An 18,548-nucleotide genomic window follows, 5' to 3' on the forward strand; every position below is an offset into this window, starting at 1 on the left:
AGGGCCAAATGAGACCTGCCGGCGCCTTGTGGAACGGCGAGGTGGCGGGGAAGGTGTGCATGGGTTGGACTCGTCGATGCCATAAAAGAGGCAGTCAACGGGAGGCGCGCGCAAGCCTGCGAGGAGGGCCTGCGTGTTGCACACGGCTTGCGTTGAAAGCGGCGCGCAGCGTGTTGGGCAGCAGCATATTTCACCTTTACAGATGTGTCTGCGTCTCAGCATGATGGCGTTGCGAAGTGCTTCTCGGCCACGGTTGGCCGGCGCTGGAGGTGTACGTGGGCATGGAATATCAGCCTGTTGTCAAGAATACGAGGACAACCAAGCGCTGGGCGAACATGTCCCAAATAAGTTACTTCGTACGGTGGCCAACGAAGAGCCTGGTGCTGCTACGTCGGCAGGTCCGGTGTACAGCAGCGATGGCCTGTTGGGTACAGTATACCTTGCCTCCATGAGTTCTTCTGTTCGTTGCAGGTAGTGGCAAAGGCCCAGACTTCCAATATACCTGGGCATTTTTACCTGTTCGCCGCCGGAGCAGTGCACCACGACATCTACTACGAGCAGCGCGTGGAGGAGTGAGTGAGTGATAGAGTGCGACTGTACTTCGTAGGCAGTGGTAGGTCGCTACTGCGACAGGTACCACCTACCTTACCTTACCTCGTCTACGAGTAGGTACCTACTTACCTACCGTATGCCTACCTGCTCTGCTCGCAGGGCATCAGTAATACGTTCGAGGGGCAGACGGGCAGCCAGCGGAACAGCCCGTTCTGCGCGGACGGGCTGCTACCGACCAGAGCTCGAACCCCGCCGGGACGAAATGGAAGGCTCAGTAAGCAGATTGGAGCATGATTCCTGCATTGGTGGAGGGCAGTGCCCTGGCCCGCTCAGAGATATGGAAACCCGTTCCGCGGAAGAAGAGCCGTCGGCAACAAAGTGCTCGAACGGCGACGGATCCCATTTCAGGCATGGCTCCAGGCGTGGCGGGCGCTGACGGGCGCTGACGGGCGCTGCAACGATGGAGAAAAGTTTTCTCACGCTGCCTCGGCCTGATTCCGCTGTTGGTGTCTGTGAGCCAGTGGGCGCGCTGGACGGAAAGTGCTGCTGGACAGGAAACCCGCCCGCGTTGGTGCCGGCTTACCCTGTACGAAGTGGGAATCTGGGTGCGGGTGGTAGGTAGCTTACGTACTTTGTACTTGGTCCCCCCGCCGTTGGTCCCGCAAAACAAGCTGGACGGATGGGACGGCCTTTCTGTCAGAAGGTACCTAGTACTAAGTCAATGTCATGCCGGTTTGTCAGACTGGACGCGTCGTTCGTCACCACCACAGCCGCGCAACTCGATGGCGGGGTTCGTTGCGTTGCTGCCCATGCAGTACCAAGTACACGACATTGGTGTCTCCCGAACCGGGGGCCAACTCCGCAGAAATCATGTGAACCACAGCGACTGCTGTGCCTGCCCACTGGGGAGGGGAGCGCGCCCAACAGCTCGTCGTTCAGTGCTACAAAAGACCTTCTAGTACCAAGAAGTGAGCGCACACCATCATGACCTTCCACACCTGTCATCGATTCGTCCTTCCGTCGTCGTACGGGTCTCGCGCGACAAGAAGCCGCTCTTATTGCCCACCCAACACGTCAGCCCGCTGCGGGGTCACGACGACGGACTCTACGATCCGTCACGCCAAAAAAGCCGGACGGACCATGGCCCCAGAAAAGAAACCAATCAAGTGGTGACGACGCTTGCGAGATTCGTTCGGAATGGTTGGTCGGTCGGTCGGTCGGTCGCCTGTCCGCGTCGCCCGCCGCTCGCTGTTGGGCCCGCCAACGAGCCAGAGGCAGACGAGCAGGGATGAATGGGCATGTTGCTTCCGTCATCCACAGCAGAGCGCCTCGTCGTGGGCAACAGTCCGAAGTGGAAGCGGCGTCATCCACCCGGCGTCCGTTGATACGAACTGGCATCGTCGATTGTCCTGGACTGGACTGCGCGACGATTCGTCTGGTGCACCATCGCCCTGCGGCCCTTTTCGGGATATTCTCCCGGCTCTGCACCCAGCTGGGTCCCGCGCCGACGCTCCAATCGTGCCGAGCGCAGCTTTATCTCTTCCATCGCAAGCCACTGGCAAATGGCCCTGTGCGCCCGCCCTCCTCCACGGCAGCTGCTAATGCAAGGTACGCCCAGGGTAAAATGCCTCGCATTGCTTGGTGGTTCCTTGCTTCGTTCTGCTTCCGCGAGCCCGCTCTCCTCCTAGTTGACAGCGGCTGTGCCTGGCAGCTATGCCACGCCACGACCTGCGCGGAAGCTCTGCCGTTCCCCGAACGGTTTTGCTGGTGGCTTGCTTCAGGCCCTGCATGTCCTGGGCGACGAACCATTTCTCCTCGCTCGACTCGCTCCCCATGCTTCGCGAGCATGGGCATGTATCAATTGAGCTGCCCTCTGGATACTGGGTTGCCCTGTCATTACTGCTCACCGCCCAGAAGCCTCGCAGACCGGTCTGCCTCGGCGTCGCTGTGACCTTGATAATTTGTGCTTCTACAAAGTACAACGCGCGGACAAATAGTGATGGTGGTATTGATGGCACCATATACAGTATCTGCCGAACCACAGATCCGCCTATGCAACCATCAGGGCTCGGCTGCAAAACCATACTCGCGACTCGCTTCCTCCCGTGGAAAGGCGACAAGATCGAGTCACATGCCAACTTTAGGGGTTCTGTATATTCCATCGGCTGTGCGACGGACTCAGTATCAAAACCTCGTTGGCTGGACCTGCGGCTTGATCCCCATAGACCGCGTCGTGCATACTAAGAGGAAGTCAGACCCCAGCTTCCGTGCCGTGTGCGGCTTGTACGGCTGATGTCGTGATAATTAGGGGAGAGTTCGTGAATCAGGGTCGATACCGCCTGTGGTACCGCAGATATCTACTTGTGGCCCAAGATTGTGCAGCCATGGATGTGCGTACGTATTTGCAGTGGGCCACATGCTGGCATGACGACGTGCGTACTTGCATGTGAATCGGCTGCGACAGTTGACCGTGCCGTTGATGTTGCTCAGTGTCAACGGCATCAGTGTCCATTCTGGTTAAGCTTCTTTCATGGCGACGCACACGCAGCCAGGCCCGATGACCCCGAGCAGAGGCGGAGCTAGGCGGATGCACATACCACGGCGAGGAACCATCGCTGAAGCAGACGTAAAGCGTCAATGGCCTTGCGCTCGCGATGCGCAGAGTCGCTCCCGTTTAGTCGTTACTGCATGTGACAGTCGCACCGCAGCCAACACCCACCTGACGGGCCGTGGGGCTGAAGCCATGAAGCCATGCCCTGCAACCTTTCACCTGCGGCTCGGATCTCCAATTCAGTGCGCCGGTATTACGGCAACGGTGAACTTGCTTGCGGCGTTCTGATACTGGTGACTTGGAACGTTGACAAACACTTAGCCGTCCGGGTGGGACTAGGGGTGATCCACGAAGACGTTGGGAGACCGGCCGCATTACGACATGCCATGCGTCTAAGCTGAGCTCCTCCTCCCCATAAAGGCTTCGTTCCCCATGCTGGCATCCATCATGACATGTAAGCGATTGTCTGCCGCGCAGTAGCCCATGCCAAACGTCAATGTAGCATGAATGGACGAACCGAAGCCGGGCGTGCACGAACAGGGCCTGAGACGTGACCGCATATGGAGCAGTTTTGCTTGGCAGGTTTGGCCGCGCTGAGGATTAGCACCGCGATGTATTCTGCATGACTGCAGGACCTCCAGCGACAGATTTTAAGCGACGATCTCAGAGTCACGAAGAGTTAGTATGCCACGTCAGTATTTTCCCCGCAAAGTCGGGACGAGAGCCCTGTACAAAGGTTTCGGTACCGAGCACTGGTCGCTCGGCACCAGTCAGTCACGCTCGTTGACTGAAGTGTAAAAAAAAATATATACACCCGCGGAAATAGCTTTTGCGATACTAGGGTAAACCACGCGGCAGATTAGACTTTGCAGTCCCGTTGCCGCTCGCGTGGTTCAACGGAAGCGGGATGGCGGGCGGCGGAGTCGGACGCCTATGACGAGGGCGTCGATTCACGAATCACGAATAGGCAAAGTGTCTTGCTGCTTCCGACACGCCACCACGAGGTCGCGAAGCCACGACTACTGAATGTGGTAGCCGAAAGCCGTCTTTCGAAGCTTAAACGCTACCAAAGATGAAAGCGATTCGCTGGGTACTTCCGGACCCTTGATGCCTCGAGGCGTTTTACTTCAACAAAGCCGCGCGGGGGGCGCGTGGTCGTCACGGTCAGTAGCGCCAACTCTATCGCCGTTCGGCTCATCGGGTATGTGTGTCGAAACGGGCAAAACGGGGTATGACATTGAGTTGTGTTATTCACTCTTGGGCGTCTAATTGTATTCTGGACTTGCAATCGCGACTAGAGGAGCGGAGAGCGGCATGAGGGTTTCAACATCGGCAGAGTCTAGGATAGGGCCGACAGACGTGGTGGCCTGTTGGGATCAAGCAAACGCTTAAACGTGTGTTTGTCGAGGCGGTCTGCCTCTGGCCAACAGCCACCAGCCAACAGCGGGGAACTACGCAGCCTCCTTAGCTGGGAGAAAGCTACCGAAAAAAAGCACCATAGTGCCTAGGTATGCACTTATTACGCAGTCTGTTTGTCGACGCTTGTATATCGGGGTTGTCGCTGTGGCATGGGTCCGGGTCTCGCGGCTGTAGGAAGCCACAGCGCGAGATCCCAGGGTGTCAAAGCGACTTGCGGTGACCGCGCTGCCGTGCGACGGGTACATGGCAAGTTACCTCGAGATCCGTCGAGGTTAAGGGCTCTACACCGAATTGGAAGCTGGCGCGTCGCAGGTGAGTGCAGGTAAGCTTCCTGTCAAACGGGGGCCCGAACGGCTCGCGCTACCGCGGGGATCCCGAAAAGGATGGCGCTGCAGACGCACCTTGCCTTGCTGGGCAGGCGAGGTGATGGTATTCGAGAGGAGTTATGGTGGTGAGGCCTGGCCTTCCTTGCTTTTACAATTGGGGAGCTAACGTATGAAGTCAGTCAGTACATTTCCTACTTCCGTATGACGTACCAGTAGTACAAGTTAGAAGCAAGAGCACCGGTTCTTGAGAGGCATTTCACCGCTCAGACTGGGTGCATCTGATGGCGAGGCAAGGATATGTACCTACACCGGCGGCGTGGGCACCGCGACCTCGTCCGGGGCCCCTCTTAGATCACTGCGGCCTATCCACGCAGACCCACAAACCGAGTGTTCCGGGAGCCAATAATCGCAAGCTCAAGAGCTGGTTCCTGGGTTGAGATTGGGATGGGCCTGAGAGAGCCCAAGAGGAACATTCTCGGGGCGGCGGTCATCCTTGAAAGCAAAAGAGCCGATGCACCAGAAACGACATACGCTGACCTCATTGCTACTACTACGAGCACGATATGAACCCCTGCGCGTTCCTGGAGTGCCCCCCCCTGCAACTGCAAGACTTGCCAACACAGAGCATCGCGGGCAGGGTGGCTTAAGTGCATGCGTCGTCGGGCAGCAGGTGGCATGTTTCGTGGCGGGTTCGTTTGCACGCGCGTTTTCTTCGCCGGCTGCCTGCGGGAGGCGGTATGGCTGCCGTACTTTTCCGTGCGAGTTGGTAGAGTGTAGCCACAGTACTTCAATAGGTAACTGTCCTATGTAGGTAACAACTCGTAGTATATGTGTAGGAGTGAGCACGGGTCTCGACAGCCCGATGGGGCCAGGATCCAAGGCCCCAGCCAGGGCCGCGGGGACCACCCACGGTCAGCCGGGCGAGATGCTGCTGCTATGTTTAATTGACTGCGCCTCTAGGCGTTTCACGCACGACTTGGACCTCTGCGTGCGCAATGGTCCTTGTCTGGAGTTGAGCATGGGCTCGCGGCCAGCGAAGTTGGGGGGAGCGGGAGTGCGGGTTGCAACACAGACACATGACACGGTGCCGACGCCTCTGAACCATATAGGTACCTACCTAGCTACTAACTTAGTATGTATGCCTCGGACGCGCGTGCCTCGGGGAAGGGGAGTGCGCGGGAGCGGAGAGCACGATTTGTTGGCCCAACCCCAGCTTACGAGGACCAGGACCAGCTCACGAGGACGGGGACGAGAGGGGCTGGTAAGCACAGTGCACAATGGCCAGAAGGAGGAGGAACCAAGTCTTTCACGCTCCGCTCCGCTGCGCCGCCCTCTGCCCGCCTCGTCTGCCCCCCTCCACCCCTCCCGCCGGAGGCAGGAACTGGATCAGTGCAGCAGCAGGAAGAGCAGCGGCAGCAGCAGCAGTAACAGGGCAACCTGCTGATGAGGACTGTGGCCAGGGCCAGGGCCAGGAAACAGTACCCGGTGCAACAGCATGGTTGACTGACCGGCCGGCAGCTCCTGCCTCGCGAAGACGAACCTTTGGTCGGACGCGCTACGTAGAATACTAAATACCTCGCTTGCGCGATCGGTAAGGCGGCGGGTGCAGGTCACTCTCCTGCAGCCCGGCAGAAGCTGCCCGGCGAGAAGGCGGGGCCACTGGGTGAGCCCTGAAGGCGGCCAGCGGCGGGTGGGGCCGCCAAAACAGCGTGGCCTGTGGGACCCGCTGTGCCCTTTTGGTCGTAACCTCACACACCGGCGGCGCCCTTGGATCGAGCCTTGTCCCCAAAACCTGGGAGCCGGTCAGGGCTTGCTTTGTTTGCCATGACGGACCCATGGCCTGGCGCTCGGAAGCAGACGCGCCTCTTGTTGTTTCCTCATGCCCTCCACGTCCGTCTCCATCCGCCGGCAACGCAATCGATCCCACGCCGGGGAGGGGAGGAGGGGAGCCTGGACAACCGGCCGGGTGCGCCAGAGCGGAACCCCCCCCCCAGGGTGGTGGATATACAATGCGTCTGAGGCCACCCAGGCCCCATGATGAGGATGCGAGGTGGGCACAGACTGAGCAAGCGAGCGAGTGAGCCCTCCCGGCCAACAAGCGCGGACGGATGTGGATGTGACAACCTGGGGAGCCCACATGGCTCGCGGATGGCATGGCTGGCTTCCGTCCTGGAAAAAGCTTGGCCGCGCAGCTCTGTATGTACAGTGCCGGCGACACCACGATGAACCGTTGAATGCGACGCGCTCCCCTCTCGTCTGTCGTTGGCGATGCCGGTCATCTTACCATCTATTTGATTGTCTGTCACAAGTCACCAGTTGAGCACCCGAACCTCCTAGAAGCTTGATTGGCGGACGTGCTTTGACTCGGTAACTCCTATCCATTCGTCTACTTCGTACTATTCATCTGGTCCCGCATCGCGAGAGGCGTTCGAGCGGCATCTATCTGCTGGCACCCAGGACCACTCGGGACGCGCATCTCGGTCGAGCTTGAGAGTTTCGCGCCGCGCCCCAATCAATCAGTCAATCGTACGGCCAACATTACCCATTGCTACTACTACATCCGCCCGCTCAACACATGAGACGGGTCGCAGCTGGAGCCAAAGAGGCCCTTTGCACCGGGCACGCACGCAACGTCAACGGCTCGGCTGCTGCAAGTCGGATTGGCATCATTGGCCCGCCGCCACCCTCCTCCACCACAACACAACCTACCTACCTACCGTCACGGGCTGCGCTGCCTGCCTGTCGCCTAGCTTAGGTGCGAAGTGAAGCTGCCGGCGACACACCACCACCACCTCCATCACCCCCTCCCCTCTTCACAGCGCGCGCGCGCTGCACAAGCAGGTTCGAGCGAGCAGAGCAAGCAAGGCAGGCAAGCAGCAGCAGACACCTGCAGGCGACATCTCGGGACACACGCGTGTGCGCCTCCCAAGTCTGTGCCTTGCGCAGCCAATATACTCGGGGACGCGCATGCTTGTACATACATATGCGCCGTTGCGTCCAACCCGATTTAATCATCCCATCCCATCCCATCCCACATCACATCCAACACCAGCCAGCCAGTCGGCAACACAACAACACGTCAGACGAGCGAGGCAGAGCCGCGACGGCCACCAAACAGGTACTAGCCTACGGCGGCGGCGGCAGCAGCAGGAGAAGCAGCAGCAGTGACGGCGGAAGCAGCAGCAGCAGAACACCGGCGGCGGCGGCGGCGGCAGGTCTCACGTGCCGTGCATCGTCACATCTACCCTCCATCCATTCACCTACCGGCTACGACGCAGGACCCTTGACGACGCCGACATCTTCATCTCTTAAGGTGCCTCTCTGACTGGCCGGCGAGAGCCTTGGAACCGCCGCGCAACAACGCAACGCTGGCGCGCGCGACGGCACCCTACGGCACCCTCACGAGAGGAGACGCAGAGGAGAATTCTTGTGTGTGTGTGTGTGTGTGTGTGTGTGTGTGTCTCCGCGCACGCGTGTGTGCTGGCTGTCACTTGTCAGTCAGTCAGTCAGTCAGTTCATCCACGTCCACGTCCACAGCGTTGCCGGACCCTTTGCGCCCAACCCTCCTCTTTTCCGACAGCCCTCCCCTCGCGCTGCGCAGGTCAAGCCAACCACCGGCTGCAATCACACGCACACGGCCATTGCATACTGATATCCAGACTCCCGGCCCGTCAGGCGTCAGGATTCGTACCCTAAGTCCGACGCACTCTCGAACCCTGTTGGCATCGCATCATCGTTGCTGCTATAAGAAACCGGGCATACCCCACCACGGCCGCTCACGGCTACGTCGATTAACATTCAATGACCAGTGCGCGTGTCAGTCGGAATAGTCTGCGGCCACCTACTTGACCTACCTACATAGGCACCTATTACAGCACAGCAAGGCATAATTCTGGCACATTGCCGTGAACAGGCCACCGCAAACATCAACAATATTTCATCTTGCGGCCGGCATCCGCCCGCCTCGTCCATTGTTGCCCCGGCTCGCATCGCATCACACGCGCACGCACGCACGCACACGCGCACGCACGCCCCCCCGCCCAGATCTGAATCAGCAAGCGAAGCTAAAATAAGACGGGAGACGCCTTGAGAATTTCTTCAACTCGCCCCCCCGTCCGGCCCCGACAAAGGGCTGTTGACTCGACTGGGTTTAGCACGCGGACTCCCCCAGTCCACTTTTTTTTTCCTGAGTCGATTTGCACTGCCAGCCCGCCGGCTCAACGCCCCACGCCACCCGCAGAGTCAGTCGGCTCCAAGTGGAGACGGGACAGAAGGACACAGAAGCCGACAGCGGTCCAGCCCCGACTGACCCAGGCGAGGTACCCGCCCCACCACCGGGCACCACCAGAACAACCAGCGCCAGCACCACCTGGGCAGCACCCCGGACAGCACCCGGGGCACAACCAACGCCGCCCGCTGTAGTGCCCTCCAGCGCTGCCGCCCTCCCGTCCACTCGTCGGGCACAGAGGTGGTGGTAGCATCCATTGGATCCAGCCCGGTTGCCTTTTGTCTGCCTCGCCCGTCTTTTCTCTCTCCCTCCGCCGTCCCCCTCTCTTCCTTCCACCTCAACACCAACACGACCGACTTCGACGCCCTCCGCGTTCCTCGCATCGGCACAGCACGCTTTGTGCGCTCGCAGCTGCTGCGCGGTGAGGCATGTCGCCCAGACTAAAGCCACTGCTGCTCCCGCAGCTAGTGCAGGAGCGACTGAACAATCACAACCATCATGGCGACGCCACCTACCTGCCGTACAACGGCCCCGACGCCAGCGACCTCTCACAAGTCTACTACACCACAAACTCCTCGTCGTCCGACGTCGCGTCGCCATTGACCCCGACCTTTTCGCCCCGAGGTCACCAACGCTTTTCAAGCTCGACTTCGTCCCTCGAGCTGCCGCCCATGCCCCAGGACACCACCCCCTCCTCGCCCTCGCCCTACACGACGAAGCCGACTGAGAAGCGCCCACTGCCCGACGTGCAAGAGGACCCCATGGAACGTTTCGAAGAGACCTTGGCCTCGTCGGTCGATCACTTTGGCCTCTACAGCTGCCTCTGCGACACCTCATGCGAGCACCGCAACAGCTCCGAAGGCCTGTTCCCTGGTGACATTGTTGGCGACGACTTCGATATCGACTACGATCTAGGATTCCTGAGCGATGGCGATGTCGCTCGCGACTACCCCAAGAAGAAGCGATCCGGTATCGAGTCCCCCTTTGCGGGCTTGACATCGCGGCTGGGCTCCCGCCTGCCCACCATCAGGCGGTGGCGGTCGAGCAGACGACCCATGGTCAGCCTGAGGGCATCCCCGACTACCGACCTCAGCCTGGAGAACGTCTTGTCGCGCGGTCCTTCAAGCCGCTCCTCCTCCATGTCGGCGCCCAACCAGCAGTTCGCAGATCGGGTGCAGGATTTGTCGCCCATGACTTCGGTCGTGTCGTGCTACGACGTGGGCAGCGCCGACAACTTGAGCCGGTCGTCGGTCCTCGAGCTGAGCCCCGAGGAACAGCTGAACCTCGAGCGCGACCGCGCCATGGCTACAACGCCTCTGCTCCCACCCCTTCTGACCGATGCCCTGGGATCCCCTCACCAGGAGTCGCCACTGCAGTCGCCGACGGTAGCAACAACGCCTTGCGCCAGCGCCATGCCCTCTCCACCCGCGACGTCGACGGCCCAATTCCCTCGACCGCCTCTCAGCACCAAGCCCTCGTTCACATCGCTTCGCCATGTCCCAACTGCGAATGACCTGCCCCTGCCTCTGCCGGCCATCTTGCAAGAGCATGACGCGTGGTCGGATCGCCTCGGCCATGCCAATTTTACCATCAGCCCTTCGCCTTACGAGGTCGAGGCTGTTACGACAGAGACGGTCACAAAGTTTCGCGAGGACTGGGATGCGGCACGATGTAATTACACCAAGCATCTGGTGCGCACGGGCGAGCACTATGGCCAGACGAGCAAAATTTACGGGCTCACCGAGGCGAAGTGGGCCGAGACGGAGCGCACGTGGAAGGGCATCTACGACGAGATGATGCGGAACAACCGCTCGCCCCCCGCATCTGCCAGCCATTCCCGAAGCCATAGCCGTGGCCGTGGACGGGGCCGATCAAGCAGCTCTGTGGGAGCCCTTGGCCGCATGCCCACCAACGACGCCACGCTATGCGACTTGGAGTGGCGGCGTAGGGACGGGTGCCTCCCCAGTGCTGTACCACAGATGCTCGAGTCGCTCGACGCCCATGGCAAGTTCCCTGGTCGAGGTGACGAGGACATTGTCGGGCCCATGCAGCGCGACGCGGTCATGGTCCGAGCTCGCAGCGAAGATGCAAAGGGTCGGTTCTGGAGGAACCTCGCCGACAAAGTTGGCTTCCGCAAATGAAGAGCTCGGCTCTGTTTAGCAAGCGACTGTTGCATTTAACGATTTGAGATTTTCTTCTCACGAGATTTACGACATAAAACATCATCTTTGATGACGCGACCTTTTTTTTTATTTGTTCATGTTCGAGATACCCCAACCCTCGTCACTCCTTACTGGATCACCGAACGCTAGCCCCGACGGCACAAATGCCGATACGCCGCTGCCGCGGCGCATTGGTCACGATTTTTTCTTACCACCTAGACCTGTACATGAGGAACAACAAGGACGGCGTTGAAAACTAAAACGGAACCCGCTAGGAACGCGAAGGGAACGAAACTTTAGACGAGGGGACACGGCTTACCACGGAGCACAGGACGCAGAGGTTAGCGTCAGGACGGGTAATCGGAAGCAGGGCCTCGTCGGAACGGAACGACGAGAGCCACACAGGTGTTTCTTCTACTTGGACGCGGGGAAGGCGTTGCGGCATGGCACCGTGGGAGGACTCGTTGCACAAAACAATGGGACCAACTATCTACCGCTACTATGTGCGCGCGCGGCGGCGGAAGGGTGGGGAGGATCTTTGGTCGTGGTATTGGGACACGGCCCTCCGGCCTCGGTGGATGAACCGGGGCGTCGAGGAGACGGCAGACAGGTTGCACGTAGATCGACTCTGGATACCATGTTCGGCAGCTCGAATCAAGATGCATGAAGAACCTAAAAAACACGGATGCCAAGACGTGCGTGAAGTCCTGACTGTGGCGATGGGTTAGGTAGGCATGATGCCATGCTGCGCTGTGGGCGCATCGTCCACGCGACGAGACCAAACGATGCAAACCCAAACCTTGCGGCCCTCCACGACGCGACACCAGAACAAGGGCCGAGCCAATCGTCATGAAGCTATGTCGCGGGCACGGCCGAGAGGAGCCTACGGTCGCACGGGTCTCGCTTTGACGTTTCGCTTCCCCGCATTGTCACGCCACGCACGGTCAACGCTTATTGCTACCTACCACGTCAAGCGCGTCAAGTAGAGTTTGCAGAAGCATGCCACTGAAACGACGGGGGGGAGCGGGCCCCAAGCGTCAGCGGGAGTACATACCTAGTCATAGTGTCTAACGCAGCAGAAAGTATGGACGCGATGCAAAGCGATCCCTCCCCGCGGCCACGGCCGTAAGTCTACGGGGAAAGGAGTGTTTCAGGTGCGTTGGCCTCCGCGGGTGACAAAGTAACAAGTAGACAGGTGACGCTGTTGTGCTAGGAAGGCTGGTATAGCAGGCCAGAGGCATATTAACTTAGTACCTCTGTACGTACATGCCATAGCGACTGCAGCAACCAAGAGACACCAATCAATCAACCGCACAGTGGGGGAGGGAGGCGCCAGGGCTCGCACACCGAGCATTGTCACGCTTGGATTGAAGCCGCCGCTGTGCTTCGGGCTTTGTACATGCAATCTTTTCGGTGCTTGTCTCAGGGCGATCGCGTCGCAGCGGGCTTCCCAGGGGTGGGGTCTGATATAATGGTGAGAGGATTAGAAGGGGCGGCCGGCCACCTGGCAGTGAAACAAGAAGAAAAAAACATGCAAGCAGGAGCATGTTTACGGAGTCGGTAATGAGGTGGTATAATCAAGGGCCCCATGGCCCTTCGGCGGCCCTGCGCTCTGGAGCCCAAGGCCAGACAAGGCTCGATGGCTACGTCTACGAATGCCCGGGTTGATGAGTGTATGTGGCCAACCAGTGTACACACTCGCACACACACGCACACGCAGATGCAAGCTCGAGGCACGACAGACACATACCGTGTAGCACAACGCATTCAGCCCTGCGGTGACAATGGAAAAATGTGAAGATAAAAATAAGAAACGAAAGAGAAAGTCTTTTGCGTGGCTCTCAGGGATTTCGCGTCTGCCCTCCTCCCCCCCCCACCCAGCCTCCTCCTCCCCCTCCCACCTTGACTTGGACGAAAGTCTTTGACCTAAAAAAGTCTCAGGGAAAGGAGCGTCGAGGGTTTCACCGCCTCAGCGGATGTATGTAGGACTGTGACGACGTCGACGTCGTGCGCGCGCGCGCGCGCGTGCGTGCGTCCGGGTAAAGAGGGAACAACATAAAGTATCGGAAACGCTGCAGCATCGTGATGGTTGGGGCCACGCCCGTCGAGAAGGAACTTTGACGAGACTTTTTTTTTTCGAGGCAAGTTGCAGTAGTAGGTGCTCCGCACGAAGGCCAACGAGGTGCGAACAAAGTACATATGGCTCAAGACTCTTGGGCGGTGCGCTCGCGTCGCAGGGGTCAGGGAGAGAGATATATGTACCAAGATGGGGGCAGGCAGGCACCTTGGCGTGGGGCCCAGCGCCGCGGGACTGGGATGATACTGCATGGGAGTAGATGGCTGTCGGATACATTTTGCTTCTCGTACGTACAAGAACTGATTTTGGGTATAATAACGAGCGTACCGCACCATACTGCCAAGCAAGTATCAGCCGTGGCTTCAATTCATGGTATCCCTGACAACGGGGGCTCACGCTTCCGCTTGACCCGCGCGAGGTTGATAGAACAAGCTTGCCGATTGGCAAAGTCGAGTCCCCCGCGCGGCGCCCGCGAGGAGGTGCCAAAAAGCGGTGGGATTGATGCGGCTCGTAAGAGGCACAGACAGAACAGATGGGACTTACGTAGTTGGCCGAGGAGGGGGTTCACGGTGCACGACGCACGGGAAGCGGGAACAGGGAACATACTAGCCGCTGCGGATGGGCAAGCGAGTGAAGCTGCGGGTGCCCGCCTCCGCAGACCCGGTCCGCCCCTGGGCCTTTGTTGGAAATACTTCCCCGTCCTGCCCTGCGCGAGATGGGATGGGATGCGCCCAGTGAGCTCGGGCCGCAGCATGTATACTACGTCCTTGCACCAGTGACGTCCGTCGCACACGACGGGCCATTGCAGGTGGCGTCGCGGGAAGCGGCGTCCGGTCAAGCGGCGCACGGTGAGGGATTGTTGATTGAGGGGAGGGGGGTTGACGTCGCTCGCGGCGTGGGACGGCGGCGGCGGGGAGGAGAGATGTGTGAGGCGCCACCTGGTTCTGCAGCGCATTTTGTGTGACGGATGACGACGACACGACGACGACGACGACGACACGACGGGGCGGCGATGCAGGCTACGACGGGGGACACGACACCTCACGATAGCTGCAGACGCGGAGTCTTGCTTGCAAGCGTGCGTGCAGCAGCGGCAGTAGCGCTCGCAGGGGAGCCTGAGAGTCTGCTGGTGGTGTTCAATGTCTCTCTGCGATACCACTGACAACCGCGTGCTTTTTCTTTTGTCTCCTTCTGAGTCCTAAGGTAACGGACCACCGGCGCCCGCGGGGTGACAGAGGAGAGGTGTGGGTGGATGGAGTCGTGTCAACCTGTGTCTTGCGCGCACGCATTGTGTTTGTGAACGGGAACAGTACTACTAATAGGGCGTGGGCTGGGTGCCGACCCCTCAGAGGAGGCGAGACACAATGTAGAAGAAGAAGAAGAAGAAGAGAAAAAGAAAGTTGCAACGGAATGCGTTGTCGCGTGGTCCGATGTCCTTGGAACGTCGATCGCCGTTGTGAGCGTGGCGGTCCGGACGGAGAGCGACAGCTAGACCGGGTCCCTTGGGGCCACTGAATATGGCGGCCGCCGGTAGGTGGATTCGTGTTGTTGTTGCGTCTCGGGGCTTGCTTGCTGGATAAGGTTCATAGGAACCGAGAGGAATTACATGGCGTTCCCCAGAAACGGCAGGGCGAAGAATGTAATGGGGTATGAAGGCTACCATTGAGGTTTGTCTATGCTGGTTTGTGGACATGATCAATATACGTACATACTTGGCAGGTCTTCACGGCTCGATGTAGCATCAAATCCTCAGCGACAGCAGTGTCAAGGATTTGTCACGGGTACATCTACGTCTGCCCCGGTACGTTATTGTAAACCGTTCAATGAGCGAGCCAAAGATTTGACATGTGCCTCTTTCTCTGCCTTGAACTTATGGTAACAGTAGTACGTGCAGACTCTTTCCGCGCCATACATGTCCTAGGGTAGGCGTAGTACGACGTGCTTCATGTAGATTCAATTGCTACAGAAAAGCACTGCGCTGCAAGAGCCCCCGCGTTCCAAAGGGTGGTCCAAGAATAGGGGAGGGACAAAAGGCATACTGGGATGAGACTTCGAGGAGTGAGTGAGGAGATGAAGGCTGCGCCCGTTGTGTCATGGCAATGCCAAGTTTATGTGGTGGTTGAGTGCAACCACATGCAGTCACAGGGCACTCAAGTCGCCAGCAAGATGGGGTTGGGCACTTGCACAACGACATTAATTGGAAACACGATGCAGCAAGCGAACACGCTGAGACACTGTCACCTTGCAGCGCAATCTCGTGAAGCAACTGCGGTGACCGTAGCACGATCTATAACGGATGCGTTTTGGTGACATCCGTGACCATCGCTTTGTTGGCTCTACAATGTGGCTAAAGGTTCTTAGTTTGTTTTGCTATATGAAGTACGCGTTGTACGATGCAGCACCACTTTAGAGAACCGGAGACTGTATCGGTCCAATTACGCGGCCTCATCTGCCCTGACAGCTCTTGTGTAATGACGGAACGGAAGACGGTTCTCTCGCTGGCGATATACTTTGGCCATCAATCTGCCCCTGCGATTACACCGCGGAGACCTTGGTCCGCGAGGCGTACGGCGGCGTTGTCAATTACCAAAACGTACTTTTTTCGTTTTTAGCATCTCCAGTGCGAGATGTGTCAAAGTTACATGCGCTTCATTGCCTCCTGTTCGACAGTCATCGCAAGGGCACCGCGACCAACCGAAAAGTCACGTAGAAGACCTCGTCGATGCATGCAGGGGGCTCCGAGAAGATCTCCACGGGGTTTCAGGCTTTGTTTGCTGCGGACCAACCCGAAAGCTATACATCATTGGCTTTCGGCAACTCTTTCTTCACTCTACAACAATAGCCGTGCCATAGCAAACGTCGATGGAGTTGGTTGACAACCCAACAACGTTTCGGCACTGTCTGTGCAAGCGGTCTATCGATAAATGCGCCAAGAACTAAACGGAAACGTAGTGAAAATTGGGCCTCTAAATCGCCAACGCCTGGATTGCGAGTACAGTACTGTGCTGACCTGTTCGTACTTGTCTTTTCGAAAGGCTATGTCAGCACTACGCGGTGCCACTCTGAAGCTGGACGACAGGAAGTTGCTTCTCCCTACAGCCCCTGGCCCAACATAGCAACAGAGAGAGATCTACAATCCAACGACAGGCCGGGCGTACTTCGGTGTCAAGCAGGTCCATCATTGAAAGGCATTGCGCCAGGCCAACCGGCATCCGCGGGCGACGCGCGGGCACCAGGATATCACTGTGGGATGCGTTCGCCCGAAAGAGGAAGCTGACAAGACGGGTGTCCCCAGATGCTTCAACTGCCGGATTGGAACCCCACAAATCCCCCCTGAACATCACCAACCGTCTGATCGACGGCGTGCCTGGGGACTGGACACCGGGAGCAGGATTGAGCGTAGGTAGGTTCACGAGATGTCAACATATCGCGCCTCAACTAGCTTATAAATCTTTGAACCAAGACCATGCATCGAGGCGGCTGCTTGTGAGACGATCCGGTGCGTGAGTTTGCGGATATCATGGTTTTTGCCGTCGGCCGTGAACTACACGCAATAGCTCACTTACATGAATGCGCCCAGCATTTCGGAGCAGTCTCGTTTTTGCCGAACCAAGTCCCATGGCCAGCCCTGCAGCACGGGCCATCCCAAATCATTAATTTCACCAAGAGCGTTGACAGTTTAGTCCCAGATGTGCGCGGGGGGATGCAATGTTGGGACGAGCATCATCATAATCGACTAGGTAAGATTGCGGTCATCCCAATATGGAGAGCTGGGATGAGGGGCCGATCGCTGCTACATTGAGGTCGACAAGGTGGACCAGAGGAAGCAGCCGGACCTGCAACGGTCAAAGCGGCCGTCGCTGTCGGACTCCCCATCAATGCATTGTCGACAGCAATCAGCACGGGCGGCACGAAGGTAGGACGCAGCCACGTGCTAACGACATGCGGTCGCTTGTCCGCGCATGAATCTGCAACACGCGTGGGGAGACCACATGGACGTCTCAAGTGGCTGTGGCTTGCGTGCAACAGCAAGAGTCCAAGCAAAGACGCCGCTGCATTCGGCGTCGTTGGCTCTTAATATTCATTCTTGTGCCCGGATACTCGGCTTGCGACCAACCATCACACTCCATGTTGACATGAACCGCAGGGCAGCTTACCCGCACCGTACAAGGGGATGCTGTGTACTAGCAAACAATCTTACGGAGCCCGGGGCGGTGGTGAGGTTGGTTAGCAATGTGCATGCACCCTAGCCTCTGTAAGGGCTACGTTAGGACTGTGTGGGACATGATGATGAGCACGATCCGTCGAAGGGGAAACCAGACCTTGAGAGGTGGCCGGCGGATGATCTCACTGCTATCCACTGATAGGGGTGCCGGGGTCTGGTGGTTGACTCGTGAGAACATGCCGTCATAGCCAGAGACGAGAGGAACTACTCAAAACACAGGAGTCATGGCTGAGACCCAACCCACCTCCTTTTGCCCAGATATAAGAGAGCGACAGTCACTTTGAACTGGCTCGGTCTCTCTTCCTCTCCATCGTTCGATCGCCAGTCACTCCTTTACCAGTCGCTCCTTTGCACGCGCAAGCAGACGCCGCTACGGATATACCCTTTTTGATACTTTCTTATTACCTTGAATATCTTACCTAGTCTGCCAAGATGCGTTTCACCCTCGCCTCTGTTGTTCTCGCCCTCGCAGGCAGCGCTCTCAGCGCCCCCATTGGTGAGTAGACCAACTGAAAAGAGACGGAAGCGAGTCTCGAGCCTAACGCACAATCTAGTCACCCGCTCTCTCGTCGGCGAGGTCGGCAGCGTCGTCGGCAGCCTTCAGGATAACGTTCCCTCGGCCCAAGTCGAGGTCCAACTGCAGGGACTTTTGGGCAACGAGCTCAGCCAGGTACGACTCTTGTCAGATCAGATAAACAACAAGATCACATGCCCTTGTACTGACGCAAAAATCCTTAGATTGAGAGCGCACTCGGTGGCATTCCTCTGGCCGACAAGCTCCTGAGCCTCTTGCAGTCTGGTGATCTGTCTGCCAACGCTCTCACGGCAGTTGGCGAGGCGCTCGCCATGCTCAAGCAGGGAACTCCCCTCGACACCGTGAACTCGTACCTCAACGCCGTCACTGGCGGTGTTGTCGGCGACCTCGGTAACACCCTGGGAGTGAAGGACCTCGTCGGTCTTCTAGGCGGCGCTCTGGGCGGCGTTGGCAACATTGTCAAAATTATCTAA

At 58.4% G+C, this 18,548-nt stretch overlaps 2 protein-coding genes across 2 annotated transcripts; both read left to right on the forward strand.

The window, feature by feature from the left end:
- Positions 1–9,504: 9,504 nt before the first annotated feature.
- On the forward strand, positions 9,505–11,217 carry JDV02_002460 (uncharacterized protein; the record flags this gene model as incomplete). Its single annotated transcript, XM_047983489.1, has 1 exon — positions 9,505–11,217. One exon carries the CDS (start codon positions 9,505–9,507, stop codon positions 11,215–11,217), a length of 1,713 nt encoding a protein of 570 aa, XP_047839460.1.
- A 6,755-nt stretch (positions 11,218–17,972) lies between these two features.
- Positions 17,973–18,548, forward strand: JDV02_002461 (uncharacterized protein; the record flags this gene model as incomplete). Its single annotated transcript, XM_047983490.1, has 3 exons — positions 17,973–18,036; positions 18,095–18,210; positions 18,279–18,548. The coding sequence occupies 3 exons, from the start codon at positions 17,973–17,975 to the stop codon at positions 18,546–18,548; spliced, it is 450 nt and encodes a 149-aa protein (XP_047839461.1).

Source organism: Purpureocillium takamizusanense, chromosome 2 (genome assembly GCF_022605165.1).
Source record: "Purpureocillium takamizusanense chromosome 2, complete sequence".
NCBI lineage: Eukaryota > Fungi > Ascomycota > Sordariomycetes > Hypocreales > Ophiocordycipitaceae > Purpureocillium > Purpureocillium takamizusanense.